This window comes from Hyperolius riggenbachi, chromosome 2 (genome assembly GCF_040937935.1).
Source record: "Hyperolius riggenbachi isolate aHypRig1 chromosome 2, aHypRig1.pri, whole genome shotgun sequence".
Classification (NCBI taxonomy): domain Eukaryota; kingdom Metazoa; phylum Chordata; class Amphibia; order Anura; family Hyperoliidae; genus Hyperolius; species Hyperolius riggenbachi.
This window is the reverse complement of record NC_090647.1, coordinates 289,415,625-289,435,615: the sequence shown is the minus strand read 5'-3', so window position 1 is coordinate 289,435,615 and position 19,991 is coordinate 289,415,625. Positions and strand designations below refer to the sequence as shown.

The 19,991-nt window shown below is 42.3% G+C and overlaps 1 protein-coding gene across 5 annotated transcripts in view; it reads right to left on the bottom strand.

Annotated features, from left to right (window-relative positions):
• LOC137546444 (regulating synaptic membrane exocytosis protein 3) overlaps positions 1–19,991 on the bottom strand; it is a 178,399-nt gene that overhangs the window by 25,117 nt on the left and 133,291 nt on the right. For all 5 annotated transcript variants that reach the window (XM_068268929.1, XM_068268928.1, XM_068268927.1 and 2 more), the window contains 2 exons: positions 18,238–18,379; positions 12,264–12,376 (listed from right to left, as the gene is read on the bottom strand). In XM_068268929.1, the coding sequence (XP_068125030.1) occupies positions 12,264–12,376; positions 18,238–18,379 (255 nt within the window). The remainder of the gene's footprint in view (positions 1–12,263; positions 12,377–18,237; positions 18,380–19,991) is intronic.

Below are 19,991 nucleotides of genomic sequence, written 5' to 3'. Positions count from 1 at the left end.
GCGTTGCTAGGATCCTAAGAGATCCAGGGCACTTTGGGGCACTCCATGCTGAAAAATGAGGCGCCATGCACCGGAATGTGGGTGTCATGTGTGGAGCCAAATTTATATTAACTTAACAGCAGTCTAAGTAGGCCTGCCCAAAAAAATTTAGGATGAAGCCCCCCTCTCCATTAATACAAAAAAACAAAAATACAGCATATCACAATAATAGGAAGTGTCACTTATACTGTACATTACTAGGCAGAGTTACATTGCTTCTGTGCTGGCTGGTCTGGCACCACAACAGCATGCCCCCATAGAAAAACCACAGCTCCCTGCATGCCCCCATAAAGGCATCACAGCACCCAATATGTCCACATAGAGGCACCGCAGCACCCAGCATACCCCCATTAATGCACCACAGCTCCCAGCATGCCCCCCTAGAGGCTTCAAGGCACTATGGGGGTATGCTAGGAGTTGTGGTGCTTCTATGGTGATATCCTGGGAGCTGTGGTACATCAAAGGGGCATGCTGGGTGCTATGGTACCTCTATTGGGGCATCCTGGCTGCTTTGGTTCTTGTATGGGGGTGAGCTGGGTTCTTTGGTGCTTCTATGGGGTATGCTAGATGCCATGCTGGATGCTGTGGTGCCTCTGTAGGGCATACTTGGTGCTGTGGTGCCATGCTAAGTGCTATGCTGTCATGATGGGTGCTTTGGCGCCTCTATAGGGCACGCTGGGTACTGTAGTGCCATGCTGAGTGCTGTGGTGCCTCTATGGGGCATGCTGGGTGCTGTGGTGCCCTTACTCTGCCTGGGCGACATCCGGGGCACCAAAGAATAGATCCGGGGCACGTGCCACTTATCTTTGGGGCTAGCAACGACCCTGCATGTATGTGAGTGTGGGAAGAGGAGATCAATGAGGCCACAAGTTATGTTTAGGTGTCTAAAAATTAGTTTTGTGGTGTATGGTGGAACCAGACTGGAGAAAGCTTATTAGGTATAAGAGAACTTAAACCAAATCCTATATTATATGGGCAGTCAGTGGATGGACTGATAGAGAACAGCATCCGAGGAGCAAGAAAAGAGGTGGAGGAGTTGAGCAGCAGAGTTCAGGATGGACTGAAGAGGTGCCAGCCAGTTCATTGGCTGACCAAGAGGAGAGTAGTACAATAGTGTAGTCAGGATACAATGAGGGCATGCACTAGGGTTTTATTATAATCCTGTTAAACACATGTTCTATCTATAATTTAAATGATTTAACTAGTTTTAACTTAAGTATGGTAAGGGGATGTGAGTGTTAACGATTTATACTAGCATGACTAGTGGAGTCCTAGATCCTCTTAATTTATGGCCCCTTTTGTGTTGTCCTCCAACCTTGTTATATAACCCTGGCCTTTAGAAGTAACCAAACCTCTAATTGAATACCCACTGTCGATGCAGTTCCGTGTTCTAAAGATAAGCTATGGTCAAACTATTCTTGGAATTTACCTGTGCTCTCTTCTAGTTCTCTATGCCAAGTACAGCCTAATCCAATATAAAAGAACACAAAGTACTGTGCTTAAATGAAATATTTCTACATTTGCAGATCCAATGAAAACCTGAGCAGATTTATAAACTAAATAAAATATGAACTCGAGATAAGAGGTCAACATTTGTTTCACACAGAGCTGTTTACTTAGTTTATACTCTTTGCTAGGCAGTTATTTGTGATATTGATCTGCATTGTTTGGCGCTGCTTATTTTATTACGTAATAGGCCTGCATGAGTTTGTGGACATTATTTCTGCTACTGTCAGGGATGCTGTCTCGTCTGACAAGTGGATTTTGCATGATTTCATCAAGGTTGGCGCTGTGCCACAGGTACATTTCCAGCAGCTCTACTCTTAAGGTAAGTGTGAAGTGACTGTAAAACCAAAAATTCAGATACTTACCTATGGAGAGGGAAGGTTCCAGATCCTATAGAGCCTTCTCTGTCCTCTCTTGTTCCCTGCGTTCCAGCGCTGTCACCACCAGCTTCAGAAGTACTCATGTCCCCGAATGCTTCCAAGGATCCATACTGTGCATGCGTCAGTGTGCGCGCAAGCATGCTTATGCATGCGCAATGCAGGCTGCCCGTTTTTGGAAACACTCTGGTCCACAGGTGCTTCCGAAGCCTCGCATGGGCTCATGGACATGTATTCCACTAGTTGGCTGAATACACACAACTGGGGTGACAATGCTGGAACGAGGGGAGCAAGAGAGGACAGGAAAGGCTCTATAGGATCCAGAGCCTTACCTGTCCATAGATAAGTATATGCCTTTTTTTTTATAAGTCACTTCACATTTACTTTAAAGTAGATCCACTTAAAGCTTTATTGGATAGTGCAATGGAGAAAAAAAAACATTTAAAGCGGACCTAAAATGAGACCAAAAAAAAAATAAAATAGTTAAATACCGCAGCAGAAGGAAACCTCTGTATAGTCCAGAGACTTTCCCGATCTTCCTACACCGCTCTGTTCCTCCACTGGGAACCTTTTTGCAATAGCAGACATTATATCAAATATTGCTCTCATCCACGCTTCCCCTTGTGTAAGAACATGGCTGCATAGTGCAGGCGCAATGTGCAGCTTTGGCCTGTGCAGTGGCACAGAGCCGCTCGTGCACAACAGTTTTTATTCTGTGCACAAGCAGCCCCATGCCACCGTGCAGGTGTTAACCCTACTGGCACCTGCATGACTACAAAAAGGGAGAGGGTCCCAACCAGCAACAGAGGGGTCGTGGAGATAGGGGAAGCCTCTGGAGTATCCAGAGTCATCCCTCTACAGTCGTAAGTATCCAGCTTTTTTAAATGCTTTCATGTTTGCTTTAAAAATGATATGCAATAATATGCATTTTTAATGTGTATTGCCCTTTCAACATTTTAGTGTGCTGAAAAATGTCATATTTTCCCGGCCATCTCTCTATGGAATGGGCAAGTACAAGCTTGGTTGTGATGCAGAAAACTACTAAGGTGCCTTGAACACTTTTTAAAATCATTTTAAGGATTCTATTGACTTTACTTTATGTCAAGAGTCAAGAACACTTAAATAAGCACATACATTAACCCACGTGGTCAGACCAGAGTGCTGTCATGATACAGAGTGAAGACAATAGTCCAGGACCTAGTTTCTGGTCCACCAAGTTGAGGGTTGGTTGCCGAGTCAGTGGTCTTAAGGTGCCCATACATCTAGCGATTTTGCTATATGATCGACCATTCGATTCGATCATTTTATCAAATCGAGAGAGAATCGAGAGGGAATCGAGTGTGTTCCAGAATGCCCAGTCGATGATATCATGTCGAATTGACCAGCTTAGTCGATTGAGGTGGATGCAAGATATCGGTCGATTGCACAGGAATCAGCTACTGTTTATGTATCATTCGATCGACTCTAAATCGATTTTGGCATTCAGTGCATGGAGACACAACATCGGTCAGATTGATTAGTGAAAGTGAATCGCATAGGAATCGCTTGTAGTGTGTGGGTCATTGGCTAATCAACTTTCGATCAACTGTGAAGTTGATTCCCCAATAAAGTCGATCGTTATGTTGATTGAATCAGAATCGCTAGATGTATGGCTACCTTTCCACTGTTAAAAATCTGTTTGCTTTGCCTGCAAACAAAAACAGAACTGGGCAGATTGGCATGGAGATTCGACACTTGGAATGTACAGAATTTGTTAAACATGGGAAAGACAGAAAAAATCTCAACAGAGTGTGTGGAACATGATTAAGGTCTGAAACATAACATAGCCAGCTGTTCTGAGACTTGAACTGACTAATGAGAGAATCTGAAAATTAAGAGTCAAATTAAGATTCCACTGGTAGTGAGTGGGAAGAGAAGAGCAGTATAAGAACGAAGAAGGCATAATTGGCTCACAAGAAGAAACTGGTAGAAATGGAGAAGAAATCTGCAATTTGCTTGAATCCAAAAGGTTTAAGTTAAGTAGCATTTGTTTTTAACATACAAAGATTCATCCAGGAGCATGACAGATTCTAGGGGAAAGCTGTGTAGCCAAACTGACCATGTGCTGGTGACACAGAGATAAACATTATCCATACAGAGTGTGAAACCTTCTCTCTGAAATCAAGAGGATTATAGATAGTGATGATAGTAATCTGCTAATTACAATTCCGAGAAATTTTGCATACATTTTGGCAATTACGGCTATGCATAATTACGATTTGGCCATTCAACAGATTTAATGAAATCCATTTGTAATTTCGCACAATTTTCACTTAATTTTGTGCCAACTTAGTACTTTTCAAGAAAATCGATTTTAAAAGTGCAAAGCAAAATGGTTTTTAAAGTGTAATTTTTCTAAGTTTAAAAACAATTTTATTTTTGCATTTTTAAATCAATTTTCTCAAAAACTGCAAGGTCTTTTTGAAAAAAAAATGTTTTGACTTGTTCCTACTCTTCTCCTTAAAGGAAACCTGAAGAGAGTAAAATTATTTAAAATAAACACATGACGTAGCTGCAAATTAATATTACATACTTACCTCGCCATCAGTTCCTCTCAGAGGCTCACCATTTTCTTCTTACAATGATCCCTTCCAGGTCAGAACTGAAATATACCAGTTGCTGTCAGTTATATATCAGCAGCTGTCAGTTACAACTGAATGTGCAAGGTAATGTCCATGTTTCCCTATGGCTCAAGTGGGTGATATTACAGTTTAACAGTGTGCTGACCAGGAAGCTACTATGGGGTAATGGCCATTTTTAAAATGTAGGGCAGAAAATTCCATTAATCACAGTGGACAAATGGGATGCAGGAGGTGAGAAAGAGATTGAGGAGTAGACCACACAGGAGGTAAATATGACCTGTGTATGGTTATTTTGACTTTTTATTTTCAGTTCAGGTTCTCTTTAACATACGTAGCTTTGCTATTAACCGCTAAAGTCGGCACAAAATTCCATGAAAATTAAGCAAAATAGTGATATTACGGTTCCTGATTACGTTTACAAACAAAATTCATTACGATTTAGCATCGTAATTTTAAATTACGATCCGAAATTATGATTATGTGAAGTCTGTACACATCACTAATTATGGAATGATGAAGAAAATATTTTACGTATCTTTATGAGGGTAAGGGCTAGGAATATCAAGTAAGAGAAGAGGAAGCAGAGCTACATTTCACTATCAGTTCTGAGGTATACGAGCCAACAGATCTGACGTTATTGAGATAATAAAGAAGCAAGAGAACTATAAATCACCAGGAAGTGATAATTGAACTGCTTAAAAAAATGGTAGAACTAGTCTTTGGAAAATATATAAGAATTGGTATAAAAGATGTGAAAAGAAGAGAAAATGTTAGAGCAGTGAAAGGAAGGTACCGTAATATTAATATATAAACAGGTGAGTAGAGAAACGTCAGCAAATATAGAGGAATTACTTTATTCAATACTCCAGTGTTTAGTCCTGCAGAGTACACTGAGCAGGTGATTGGAGACTATCAATGGAAATTCCCTGTGGGCAGATCCACTACTGATCCCATACACATAATGCAAATGCTGGGAAAAGCAATTGAGAAGAGTTATGAGTACAATATTATTATAAATAACATTTTCATCGACTAGGAACAAGCTTTTGACCAAGTTCCAAGAGATATAATAATATAAATGCATTTGAAGATGCTGGAAATACCGTACCGGTTGCAGTAACTTTACAAGGATTAAAGGTTAAGGTCAGTGGTAAAATGGCAGATCCATCAGGAATTATGCGGATATATATTGTCCACTTGGTGCTGGAAGCTGCACTTAGTAACGCTGACATGAATGGCAACATATGCTGATAGTCTCATTATAGCCTGATGTGACAGTTCAATGAGGGATACATTTTTAGAGGTTAAAGCTGAGACCAATAAAATATGGTTGGTAGTGAGCCTTAAAGAGACACTGAAGCGAGACTAAATCTCGCTTCAGGTCTTATAGATAGCAGGGGCACGTGTGCCCCTGCTAAAACGCCGCTATCCCGCGGCTTAACGGGGGTCCCTTCACCCCCAACCCACCCCCCGCAAAAGATGGTCGGAAAATGGTCGCTGGCTGTCTCTCTTCCTGGAGGCAGGGCTAACGGCTGCAGCCCTGCCTCCCAGCGCGTCTATCAGACGCGCATCGCCGCCTCTCCCCCGCCCCTCTCAGTGAAGGAAGACTGAGAGGGGCGGGGGAGAGGCGGAGATACGCGTCTGACAGACGCGCATGGGGCAGGGCTGCGGCGGTTAGCCCTGCCCCAACCAGGAAGCGCTCCCCCGCTGCACGGAGGGGGTTTGGGGGGGCAGGGACCCCCGTTAAGCCGCGCTATAGCGGCGTTTTAGCAGGGGCACACGTGCCCCTGCTATATATGAGGTCTGAAGCGAGATTTATTCTCGCTTCAGACTCTCTTTAAAGGACCACCATCGTGAAAAAAGTAGGCATTTAAAATTTGACAGAACCGACAGATTTTGGGCCAGTCCATCTCTTCATGGGGGATTCTTCTTTGTTTTCAACAGCATTTCCTGAACAGCAGTTGCAAAGTCTAACTGACAAAATAGAGTGCAAATGAGTAGGGAGGCCGGCTGGTATCTTACTATTATGACACTTAAACTGCTGTTCAGGAAATGCTGTTGAAAACAAAGAAAACCCTGAGAATCCTCCATGAGGAGATGGACTGTCCCAAAACCTGTCGGTTCTGTCAGATTTTAACTGCCTACTTTTTCCGCGATAGTGGTCCTTTAACAAAAACTTGGGATCAACAGGCAACCGTAGCAATAGTTCTAGTGAAGAAATTACAACTAGTATTGCTGCCAGTGGTAAGCAGATTTTCAGTTAAAAAACCCTCAGCTCCATAGACTCAGGGCCGGGCCGAGGCAGAGGCTGGAGAGGCTCCAGCCTCAGGGTACAATGTAGGAGGGGGCGCACAATTCATTCAGCTGTCATTCCCTATTGTGTTTGAAGCACAAAGAAATAAGAAAAGGGGATACATGACAGTGACTGCAAGCCAGATAACTAGAGATTAAGGTGTTGGGGAGGTTGGGGGCCCTGGGGCACCTATTAGTCTAATAGCAATCAGTGTGTGAAGGCTGGGGTGGAAGGGATGGAGGGGCGCACTTTGCTGTCTCAGCCTTGGGTGCTGAAGGACCTTGTCCCGTCTCTGCATAGACTGCAACCTAAGAATAAACAAGACTGCCATCAGACAATGACATCACCAGGGGCCATGAAGGAGGGGGATGAGGGACGGTCTGGTTGGTACAGGAGGGCATGGCAAGGGTGGGAAAATGTGTGGCTGGGCTTATGAATAAAAAAAAGTACAGTGTCACACTGACACTCACCCGACACTCACCACAGCTAAGTAGAGCCTGGCGAATGTTGATCTAAGCTGTGTGGACAAAGCTAAAAATCACACTAAAGACACAAAAACACAGATTCATCACAAAAAGACCAAGTAAAAAACCCAACTTCCCCCCAAAAAATCAACTCTGATGAGGACTGCAAATGCAAAAATGTGTTAGACATAGTCCAACATAGGAAAATTGGCTGCCACTAGATGGCGCTCTTGCCGGATAAAATCAGACACAGCATCATCCTCTTCAGATCAAAGTGTCTGACACTGTGATTGCTGCTGGCCCTATCCTCCACCGCTTCACCATATAATAAAAATATTAGGTCGGAACATTAGGGCTTGCTGTAGGAGCACCTCTGCTGCTCAAAGTGTCGAATCTATTCCAGCACATGCAGTGCCACACAACATCAGAATTAAGCTTTCCTGAGAGCCAGAGGGTGGAGCTACAGTGCACGATTTGGTACTGGCCCTTTCCCCTCCCCCAGTTGTGGGGTCATCTCCTCACTCTAAAGCAAGGGGGTAAAGACTCTTTGGATCACACCCACCACAATTGTGCAATCACTCACGTCCCTTTCCCGAACATCAAAAAAAAAAAAAAGTGCCATTTCCAACTGCCATCTGTTTGAAGATTCATCCTAGTCAATATTCACAGCACATAGGGGGAGATTTATCAACGCATTACCAACAGTTTTTTTCTTCTTAATCTGTTCTAACCAGCAGAAGAACTGTTCTGCATGATAATAAGAACTTTCTTAAAGAGAATCTGTATTGTTAAAATCGCTCAAAAGTAAACATACCAGTGCGTTAGGGGACATCTCCTATTACCCTCTGTCACAATTTCGCCGCTCCTCGCCGCATTAAAAGTGGTTAAAAACAGTTTTAAAAAGTTTGTTTGTAAACAAACAAAATGGCCACCAAAACAGGAAGTAGGTTGATGTACAGTATGTCCACACATAGAAAATACATCCATACATAAGCAGGCTGTATACAGCATTCCTTTTGAATCTCAAGAGATCATTTGTGTGTTTCTTTCCCCCATGCACTGAAGTTTCAGGCTGCTCTTTTCTTCCTGCAAGCAGCTTTGCCCTTGTTTGTAATTCCTCAGTATGTGAAAGCCCAGCCAGCTCAGAGGACGATTTATCCAGCTGATTAGAGCAGCTTCTCTCTTCTCTCTTATCTAAATAACACACAGGCAGTGTGCATAGAGGGGCCAGGAAGGGTGAGTTCATAGCAGAACCACAACACTGAAGAACTTGGCAGCCTTCCAGACACAGGCCGACAAGTCTGACAGGGGAAAGATACATTGATTTATTACAGAGACTGTCATAGTAGAAAGTGCTACAGTTAGCCAGAACACATTAGAATAGCTTTTGGAACTTGTAGGATGATAAAAAACAGGATGCAATTTTTGTTACGGAGTCTCTTTAAAGGGATACTGTAGGGGGTCGGGGGGAAAATGAGTTGAACTTACCTGGCGCTTCTAATGGTCCCCCGCAGGCATCCTGTGCCCGTGCAGCCACTCACAGATGCTCCGGCCCCGCCTCTGGTTCACTTCTGGAATTTCTGATTTTAAAGTCAGAAAACCACTGTGCCTGCGTTGCCATGTCCTCACTCCCCCTGATGTCACTAGGAGCGTACGGTGCAGGCACAGACCATACTGGGCCTGCGCAGTACGCTCCTGGTGACATCAGCGGGAGTGAGGATACGGTAACGCAGGCACAGTGGTTTTCAGACTTTAAAGTCTGAAATTCCATTCAGACTTTAAAGTCTGAAATTCCAGAAGTGAACTAGAGGCGGGGCCGGAGCATCTGTGAGTGGCTGAGCGGGCACAGGATGTCTGTGGGGGACCATTAGAAGCCCCGGGTAACTTCAACTCATTTTCCCCCGACCCCCCTACAGTATCCCTTTAAATCCTAGGTAATAGCGGCAATTTAGCATGAATTTCTAGAGTGCAAATGTATCCCTAAACTGGCGCAGATTAAGAAGTGCTTGATAGCAGAGGCAAAGGGTCACTGCCTCATCCATCCTCCACCCCCTAACCTAGTGTGTCCCCCACTACCCATTAGAGTGTAAGCTTGCAAGGGCAGGGTCATCCTCCTAATGTTTACTGCTTTGTAACAATATTTGTGCTGCTTGGAACTCTGCTGCACATTTGTTAGTTGTATCTATGTTCCCCTTTTCGTCTTATTTTGCTTTGTAAAGCGCTGCAGAATATGTTGGCGCTATATAAATAAAAAATAATAATAGCAGTTCTACAGATGTAGAACTGCTGTCTAGACATAATTGCAGAGTGCAGGCTAGATATGATTTGTGAGGTGCTCCTCCCCCCTCCTGAATTCCTCCTCAGAGCCTGCTGCTATCAATACAGCAGGTGTGTTGGTTACCTCAACAACAGCAATTCCCCTCACACACTGCACTGTCTGAGAGACCTTCCTAGCTCCTCCTATTATACAACAGTTTTAGAAGGAATCTGCACTATCTAATGATTTCTTAAGATGCCTGAGACAGTTCTGCATGGATTTCTAAAAACTTACCAATATTTTGTCTCAGACACTCTTGATAAATGTCACTCACAGTTGTTAGTAAGTGCGTACGTTAAAAAGGGGCGCTGGGAAAAAAGGGCGCCGGGTTTTTAACGATAAGCATGGATAACGTTTAAAAATGTATTGTACTGTATTTCGTTTAAAATTAATGTTTTTTAAAGTTATAAATCCTTAAATAATGTGCATTAAATCGGCAATTGTAAAAACGTTAATGTTTCGTTTAAATACTGAAACGTATAATAACGTTAAAAAAAAAATTACTAAGTAACCCTCCCTGTACCTACCCCTAACCCCTAGACCCCCCTGTTAATGCCTAAACCTAAGCCCCCTCTGTTGGTGCCTAAGTAACCCTCCCTGTACCTACCCCTAAACCCTAGACCCCCCTGTTAGTGCCTAAACCTAAGACCCCTCTGTTGGTGCCTAAACCTAAGACCCCCCTGTTGGTGCCTAAACCTAAGACCCCCCTGTTGGTGCCTAAACCTAAGACCCCCCTGTTGGTGCCTAAACCTAAGACCCCCCTGTTGGTGCCTAAACCTAAGACCCCCCTTTTGGTGCCTAAACCTAAGACCCCCTGTTGGTGCCTAAACCTAAGACCCCCCCTGTTGGTGCCTAAACCTAAGACCCCCCTGTTGGTGCCTAAACCTAAGACCCCCCTGTTGGTTTTTTCGTTTAAAAATAATGTAAAAAAAAATGTACTGTTTTTCGTTTAAAAATAATGTTTGAAAAAAAATATTGTACTGTTTTTCGTTTAAAAATAATATTTAAAAATGTATAAATCATTAAATAATGTGTAATCATGAGAAGCAGTAATAAAACATTAAGTCTCCGGGCGCCGCTTTTAAAACGTTATTTTTCACCGGCGCCCTTTTTTCCTATCGGGCGCCCATTAAACGATATTTATTATAGGAGTGAATGGCGGCGCCCGATTTGTCCACTAGCCTCAGGCGCCCGAATTTACTGTTTCCGTTAGTAAGTATGGTCAGTGTTTGTTACACCAGATTACTCTATAGGTAGCCAGCTCATTGATATATCAAGCTTGATCCTGCAGGCAGCACTTTAAGAAAGAAGTGCTTCACAAACGCATCATGGTGCATGATAAAGCGATTTCCAGCAGGAGAGGTAAGGAGTGATGTGCTTGGTTATATAAATACGCTTACTGAGGGACTCTTATACACACACTGGATTCTCTGTTGAGACCACCACGAATGGCCACCAAGGTCAAGTTCCATCTTGTGTTTTGTAGTGCATTTAAATGTACATCTGATGATGATCATCTTCAGTCAGTGAATAGAGCTTTCTGGGGCATGCATGCTGAGCTGACCTGTAAGTATGAGATGTTTTATTATCTTGCACTAACAAAAGAATCTACTGTATTAACCTGACAGAATAGTTTCATGTTCTGTGCTACTGTGCAATACAAAGATGATTTCTTGCACTTTGCATGTCACTTAATGGAGAGGACAGCTGAACTCGCCAATATCTCATAGTGCTTTTGGCAGGTCAGTTGATAACATTTCTAACCTTGGACTTTTATATATACCTGAAAGCTGCTGATCATTTAAGTCCGAAGGTATGCATCCACAAATTGACATTTTTTAAATATTAGAATTTGATTTTGATAAGAATAATTCAAATAAATACCTGTTATAGCAATACTGAAGTGAAAAAAAAATACCTATGGAGAGGGAAGACTCTGGGTCCTATGAAGCCTTGACATTACTCTCACGGTCCCGTTTCCTCTCACCGCCCCCATTCCAGCGCTGTCACCCCCATTTGAATCTGGTCATATTCGACCCATCAGTTGAATTCTACTAACGAGGGGCCTGTGAGAAGAATAGAAAAGCTCTATAGGACTCAGAGCCTTCCCTCCAAATAGTATCTGGTTTGTTTGTTTTTTCACTTCAGTATTGCTTTAAAAAGTAGGGACCCCTGGACTGAGTTTTGGTGAAAAAAAAATCACTTAAAATTCCAGCAGGAAAGGCTGTTCTTTCTTCAAACGAGCAAGCGAGGGGCAGGGGTGAGCAGCAGGTGTGCGATGAACGCATAGCCTTTACAGCATCAAACTTTACAAAGCTAGTAGTGATATTGTTCTGATCAATTTTTAATCAGTTTCTGCTGAAGTCTGTTAGGAATCGAGCTGCGCAAGGTGGTAATGCAGGTAAATGATTCATATGGTATATACAGTATCATATATACTGAGATTTTGGGTCAGTGGTTCTCCCTCTTGTATACAGCTTACCGTACTTGATTCCTGAAACTTAGCGTTATCAGCTGTGGTTTAGTGCTTTGTCTTTTATGCTCACAAATAATTATCTGTTATCAGCCACATAGGTTTGTTAAGTGTTATTTATTGGATAACACATCTACCACAACACAGTCATGCATGTGTTTCGTTTTGCTCACCCATGGGTGGAGTAGCAAGGGTCTGCCTTCCCACAATCTGCGCAGGTCCAAGTCCATCCAAAAAATTGCTAAACTGGCTCTCTGCTCCTAACCGGGTTGTTGGAAATATAAATCTGTAAAGGGTAGGAGAAACAACGTATGAGGAAGTGATTTGTTCCTTGAATGGAATTAGATGAAAAAGAATGCCCATAACAACTATTTATTCATTTCATTTCACTTTCCATCTTTTGCTGAAAAAAAAACTGTATTCATTTGGTACTGGCAACACAAGAAGGGAGGTTCACTTGCCGGTTTCAACCAGTTTTTGAAAGATACAAATTCAAAAACGGGTGTATGCACATTAACAAAGTCAAAGCCATACCTGCAAGGTGTGTTCCCTGTAAGGGCTTACAGGAAGAACTAAATTCAACTGGTTCAGCAATAGTGCAATGCTCGCTTATAAATAAGCAGGTGCCTAGGGAATATTTGGTGTCTAGGGGACAGCTTGACATCTTCTTTGGTCCACTGCCAACATGTCACCTTACAAAATAGCTAGGCGGCAAGCAGGTTTAACCAAAGATGCTCCATTTTGCCTAATAAAATCCATTCACACATCTCAGTTTGGATGTGTTGCAGTCATCTGAACGCAAAGTCCCACCTTGCATTATTTTTCTGGAAAAGTGTTTTCCAGACAAGTGGATGCGTTTCCCATAAAAGTCTATGGTGGAAACGCATCTGTCTCCGGCATCCAATGGACCACTGGAGCGAATATTGCACTGTCCACTGGCTGACCATTGGAGATTTGGCTCACGTGTGAACCAAACTTGAAGCTTTTTTCAAGTACAAATCTATATACACTAAAGTGTTGTTTCAGTGCCATTTTCGTGTGATCATTCATTTTTACGGTGCTATTGTGCTCATGTATTTCCAGTGTTTCCTCAGTAAAAAAATAAATAAAAAAGGCATTTGGTATGCAGTTTTTTCTTGCATGCTCATCCTTTCAACAAAAGCGCAAACACTCAGAAAATGCAACAGACTGGGCGTGTGCACTTGGGCCTAACTCTGATCGCACCACAGGAAACATGTTGCTATGGCTTATATGATGTTGCCGCCAGTGCTGTAGATCACTGTAGACCACAAATTATCTGGAAAATGGATTGTATTTGCCACTAATCAAGTTTTTGATTGTTACTGCATATGATCAGATGAAAATGGTCAGATCTGCCAGATAGTAATCATTATTGAATAGTGGCCCACTAACACATGCAGAGAGGAACATTGCTCAGTATTACTGCTGGCTATGATGGGGTGTGGTGCAGTGCGGTGCAGCCCCATAATGTACAAGTGAATTGGGACTGCAAACTGACAACGTCATGTAGAATACCAGAGCTGAAAGCAATTGGAAAAAAATTCCCCTCCTTTGTTACCTAAATGCCCTCCTGCAGCCTCTTCTGGGTCGGAGAGTCGTGCAGCATTGCGCAGGCGCTGGCCTGCCTGCCTGTGCCATAGATTGTGCCCTCTGGGAGTGCTCTGCACATGTGCACACTGTACATTGTGTGCAGCCAGGCCAGAGCCTGGGCACTACTGCACAACTCACTGACCCAGAAGAGGCTGCAGGAGGTAACAAAGGAGGAGGACTGAGGAGAACGAGGGGAGCTGTGGGCATGAGGACAGCTTCCCATACATGCCTGCTTTCCCGTTTTTTCCAATTGATTTTGGCTCTGGTATCCTTTTTAAGTGAGCAACTGCAGTGAGTGGACAGAGCAGAGTGGTTTTCAGTGCTAAAGCAGCTCTGAGGCTTCCATTCTCCAAGAGTAATATTACAAGTGTGAGAATTTCATTACATGCAGTGGAAAATTAGGCCAACATCTTGGTGTCATTAGTTGCCTTTTTATGTAATGTCTTATGGGTCTGTCCTTTACACTTGATAAAATATTAATCAAATTATTATTCATTAAAAAACTTCACAAGCCATAAATAACAGTAACTTACAGATGGACTCATATATAATTTATCCTACAAGAACTGTGCATTGTTGCCTCAGAGCGGCTAATCAGATTCAAAATTATTTCTTTATCGTTTTTCAATTCAGGGCCAAATCTGATTACTGTTGTGGGGAAACAATCAGCAGTTGTTACCTAAAGCATAACTTTGCAATACAAAATAACTTTTTAACCTACATCTCTATGGCTTGGGGCTGGGGTTGTTATAAGGAAAATGTTAGATCAATGCTAGGCAGAAGAGAGGACATTAGGTTGGGAAAGGGGTTAGGTTGTTGTCAGGGTAATTTAGGGGTTACGATCAGGCTATAGTAAGCAGGAGAAGAGGTAACAGTTAGGCCCCGTTTACACTTAGGCCTCTTTCACAGTGCGACGTTAAAGTCGCACATTATAAAATACTTTAACGCAGAGTAACGCACAGCAATGTAAAGTCTGTGCGACATTCACAGTGCACACGTTGCATGTAGCGTTTTTAAAAAGTGCTGCATGCTGTGCGTTTAGCAATGTATCTGCTGCGTTATGGTTGTTGCACATGCTCAGTAATGTTTTTTGTTTTTTTAAATGTAACGCATGCGCCGTTTTCGTTCCATCAGTATGCGACGAAAACGGCGCACCAAGAGACATATAACGCAGTGCAAAATAACGTCCAATTTCATAACCTATATGCACTGCATTAGGGGCACGTTGTGCGACTTTAACGTTGCATCAAACGCAACGTCCCACTGTGAAAGAGGCCTTAACCAGCTACTCTCAGTTATATCTGAAAGGACAACAGATTTTCAAAGTAATACCCATATTATCCTATGGCACCTTTCACACTTAACACGTTTTAACTGAAATCTTTTTCACAATGCATTGCTATGGAGAAGGGGAAAAAACACATACCAACTTATAAAGTGTAAACGGGGCCTTAGGATACCAAGGTAATATTGGCATAGAATTTGATGACAATCAATGATTGTGTCTACCGAAAAGACCCACATAACTCTCCCAGCTGTGCCATACATACAATAAAATACTGCTTTTTGGGGCTTGCTTTACAGCTCTGGCTTTTTATTGCATCAGAAAAGCACACAACGAGCTACTATTAAAAAAGACATTTGGGTGGCTATAGTTAGCCACAGAAATTACAGTAAGCTGCTTGATAAAACATTTTTTTAGGGGCCCATTTCACACATCTGCCGATATCTTGACAGAACAGGTGGTCCTAGCTTACCTTTTCTGGAAACTATATTGATCTGTGGAAGTGGGTATAACCCTTAAACCAATTGTATTATGTATCTTATAATAACTGTTTAAAAAAAAAAAACTTTTATTGAGGTAAGCTACATTTATATACTTTTTTTTTTTTTTAATTGTTTCATTATTTTTGTGGCACCCCCTCCCATTACTATCTACACCTCCATTAGGGGTTGCTGTTGTTTATGGTTAGTATTGTATGCTAATCTAGTTCTTTTTCTTGGAGTGTGACTGAATACAAACCTGTCTAGTGAAGACAGATTTTTCTTCACGGGAGCATCACCGTGGCTGTTGATGTTGCAACTCAGGTTTGTGAGTACCTTTTATCCTTTCTATGTTTTTGTTAATTAATCTAACTACTACACTATAGGCCTCAATTCACTAAGCAGTTTAGACTAGTCTACAGATGGTTTTTAATCTACTGATGGTTTGGTCAGTTGCATCAAAGGGGAATTCACTATTACCAAATGCTTTAGACATGGTCTAAAACCTTTGGTAATTAGGCCGGTAAAGCAGGGGAAATAATCAAAAGATGCATGTAACATCTGCGGCTGCGGGCACGCAGGGTGTCTCTGCAGCTGCCTCAGTTCCCTGCTCGGAGGATTTTTCCGTTCCGCCGGCGTCTAGCACGCCGGGGACGGAATTGTCATTAGCACATAGGGTTGCTGTATCGCGCGGCCGCGCGCGTAGACAGGACCTTTATGCTGGGAGGAGGCGCGGCAGCTGACCCACTGGTCAGCTGATGTCAGAGGGGACTCACGCCGCTCAGGATTGGCTAATTGTAGTGGGCGCGGCTGTGAGGTCTCCTCTGCTTCTTAAGCCTACACGATTCACTCGCAACCTGTCTGCTGTTGCGAATACATACGTGTTAGCGCTCAGACCTTAGACTAGTATATCCGGTGTGCTTTGATCTGGGAGGAAACCAGGGATTTCACACAAGACTAGGACTATTGTTTATTGTATTATTATTGATATTCTGTGTATGACTCTGGCTTATCTCTGATTCTGCTATTGCTTAACGTTTCTGTACCTCTGCCCATCTGATCTAGTTGCTGAACCTCTGCCTGAATACCTACTACTCTTTTGCCTACTGATTCTGTACTGTATCTGCCTCTCAGTTGCCGAACCTAGCCTGTCTGATCTCTCTACTCACCAGTGGGCCCTTGCCACTGGTGAGGTGCTTTTCTGATAGTACCCACCAGCTCCTCTGGTGAGGTTTAGTTAAATCTACTCAGTTACTGTTTCTGATAGTACCCACCAGCTCTTCTGGTGAGGTCTCAATAAACTAATCAGTTACTGTTGCACCAAGCACATCTCACTCTGTGTTCCTGTTAGCTATACTTGCATTATTGGTGATTCTGCAGATCACCACATAATCAGGTATAGCCAGGGGCGTAGCAATAGGGGTTGCAGAGGTAGCGACCGCATCGGGGCCCTTGGGCCAGAGGGGCCCTGAAGGGCCTTCCCTCAACTACACTATTAGCTCTCTATTGATCCTGTGCTCATAATAATCACTTCTATAGATACTGTGAATAGTGGTAATCATTATCAAACTTTTCCCCATCCCCTTCTTGCACCTCTGACACTGTTGTTGCCATTAGCAGGTTTTGGTGCACCGTATCAATTGCTATGTATAGAGTGCTTGGGGGGCCCCATTGTAAAACTTGCATCGGGGCCCAAAGCTCCTTAGCTACGCCACTGGGTATAGCGTCTGTATTATTGGTGATTCTGCAGATCACCACATAATCAGACGTCTGTGTTGCTACACCAAAACATTATTACAATCGTTACAATGCAATTCACAAATGAGTAGCTCTGTCTGACATCCTTCTCTTTTGATGAGCTCTCCTCTGCATAAAATTAAACTCCTGCATAATTAAATCAAAAGGTTCCATCCTCACATCTAAAATACCTCACAGAATTACTTTACCTACAGAAATCAGCTGGTCTAATCTCTGTCAGAAAAAGTGGGTGTGGTTACTCCTTGTTTGCCTTTGTGAATTGTGTAATTACTGAATGTTAGACCAAGTCTAAAAACAGGTCTAAAACATTACACCAAACCATCAGTAGACTAAAAACCATCTGCAGACGAGTCTAAACTGCTCAGTGAATTGAGGCCTATGCAGGGTTCTCTGTTACTCTCTGTATATTTTTATCTCTTTTGGAAAGGCATTGCTCCCTCCAAATCCCCATGTATAAACCTCTCTACAGATGCATCTTTAGCATCGAGACTACTTACGGAGGAGGTAGGAAGGAGAGAAAACCCACAGCACTCAGCAGAGTCAGTTATGGCGGGCGGGGTGAGTAAGAGAACAATGCGCCTAGGGGGGAGGTCAGTATAGCATTGGACATCCCTAGAGATCCAGCATGCCAGATATTTAGGCAAGATTGGGGGGCTCCCATAAACACACAGACTTTATGGATTGCCCTGGTCTAGTTTAATCCAGAGTGTGTTCATAGCTAAGACTGCATTGTTTTTAGTTTTTTATGTTTTCTTTTGTTTTCAAGTCAAACATCTAAGTATGTGCAAAGGAATTGTAAATAATAGGAACTTTTCTGTAAAGAATTGACATCTTCCATGGACCATCGAGTCACCTCTTTGCACATTTCTTCTTTAGTAAATCATTAGTCTCAGCTGGAGCACAATTTCACAATTAGCATCTGTGTTGGCTGCCAACCATACATTCTTTCCAAACGTCCAGAAAAAAAGTTATAATCTAGTAAAGACTTTACAAAGGCAGAAAACTGGGACCTACGTGCCATCAGAACTGTTGCTGTTAGTGCTGCCATCTGTTGATTCCCGACTTCCTTGCCTTGTCACCCGATTCCTCATTTCCACAGCAATACCTGTCTCCGTGCTACGTCGAATATTACTTCGCAGTTTCTTTGTTGTACCATCTGGGATCACCAAGACAAAGATATTAGCAATGCATGTTTACAGTAACAGACAGTATTGTACATACACAAAATCTATTATTTACTGAGTTCTAAAATAAATATGAACTGCAATAAGCTAAAATCAACCTGTGTTATTTTAAACTGACCTGAACTGACGTTGCATAATTAGATAAATGTGTATGTACAGTCAGTTTTTCTCACTGTAAGGGTTAAGAATTCAGGTATATAAATAACACTTTCACTTGAGTTGGACTGTAACGTAACTGGTAAGAAATTACAAGCCATTAAAACTCGTGCGTGGCAGAGAAATAGGTTAAAAAAGGTCAGTTGTTCAAGATGGTAGTTGTAAGACTGCATCAGACAGTAAAATATTTAACTTATGTTTTTATGTTTTAAAAACAAAGATTGAGGTATTCTACTAAAGTCATATTTAGGATAACTAAAGATACTATTAATTACCTCATCATTTGATTTTCCCTTCAGGTTTTCTTTAAAGTACACCTGAACTGAGGCTGCCATATTTATTTCTTGTAAACAATACCAGTTGCCTGGCTATCCTGCTGATCCTCTGCCTCTAGTACTTTTAGCCATACACCCTGGACAAGCATGCAGATCAGATGTTTCTGACTGAAGCCTGATTGGATTAGCCACATGCTTGTTGCAAGTGTGCGATCCAAATACTACTGCAGCCAAAAAGATCAGCAAGCTGTCAGGCAACTGATATTGTTTAAAATAAAATAAATATGGCCGCCACCATATCCCTCTCAGTACAGGTGTCCTTTAAAGTGCTCATACATTTACAGATTGCCTCTCAATGTGGCAAAAAGATAGCTCTGAATCTGATCAGAAAGGGATCTTTAATAGATTTTAGCTAGGTCATAGATTTCCGTCAGATTTGATCACAGTGTTTGAATCTACCGGAAATCAATGGCGGAAATCTATAAATGATTGGGCACCTTTAAATAGTAAAACTTCTTGAAAAAAATCTTTCAAACCACCAGTAGATGATAAAACTGAAATTCCACGTTCATGAAATAACAAACTCTATAAATATAAACGTTTGTCTTTAAGCATACCTCCCAACTTTTGGAGCCGGGAAAAGGGGACACTAAGACACGCCACTGCCATACCTCCAGTCACGCCGCAATTTTACATGCGATGCGCAAAACTGAGCGTGGTCATTAGTTACTGTGCATGGAGCCAAATGTACACAAACCTACCAGCGGCGTGCCCCCTCTCCTTGAAGAAAAAATAAGGCCCTAAATGCTAAACAGACACATGAGACATGACAAGATAAACATTTTCCATAGTAACCACTTCTTAGATTACACTTAAGCAAAAATATCCCCCACACAATAATTATGCAGTATGATCCATAACATTACAATTTTATTCAGCAGTGTGTGCACCAAACATCATACGATAATTAGTAGCATTTCTCTTAAAAAACTATTTAGAAGTGTGTCAGCCCCAATTTACATAGCTAGACAGAGTTTCCCCACAAAAAATAGGCGGTTTCCCCCCTAAAAGAAACCTAATTAGGCAGTACATACCTCATACATATTTGGACAGCATTTCACACCAATAACTAGTGGTCCACCTAAAGATAATG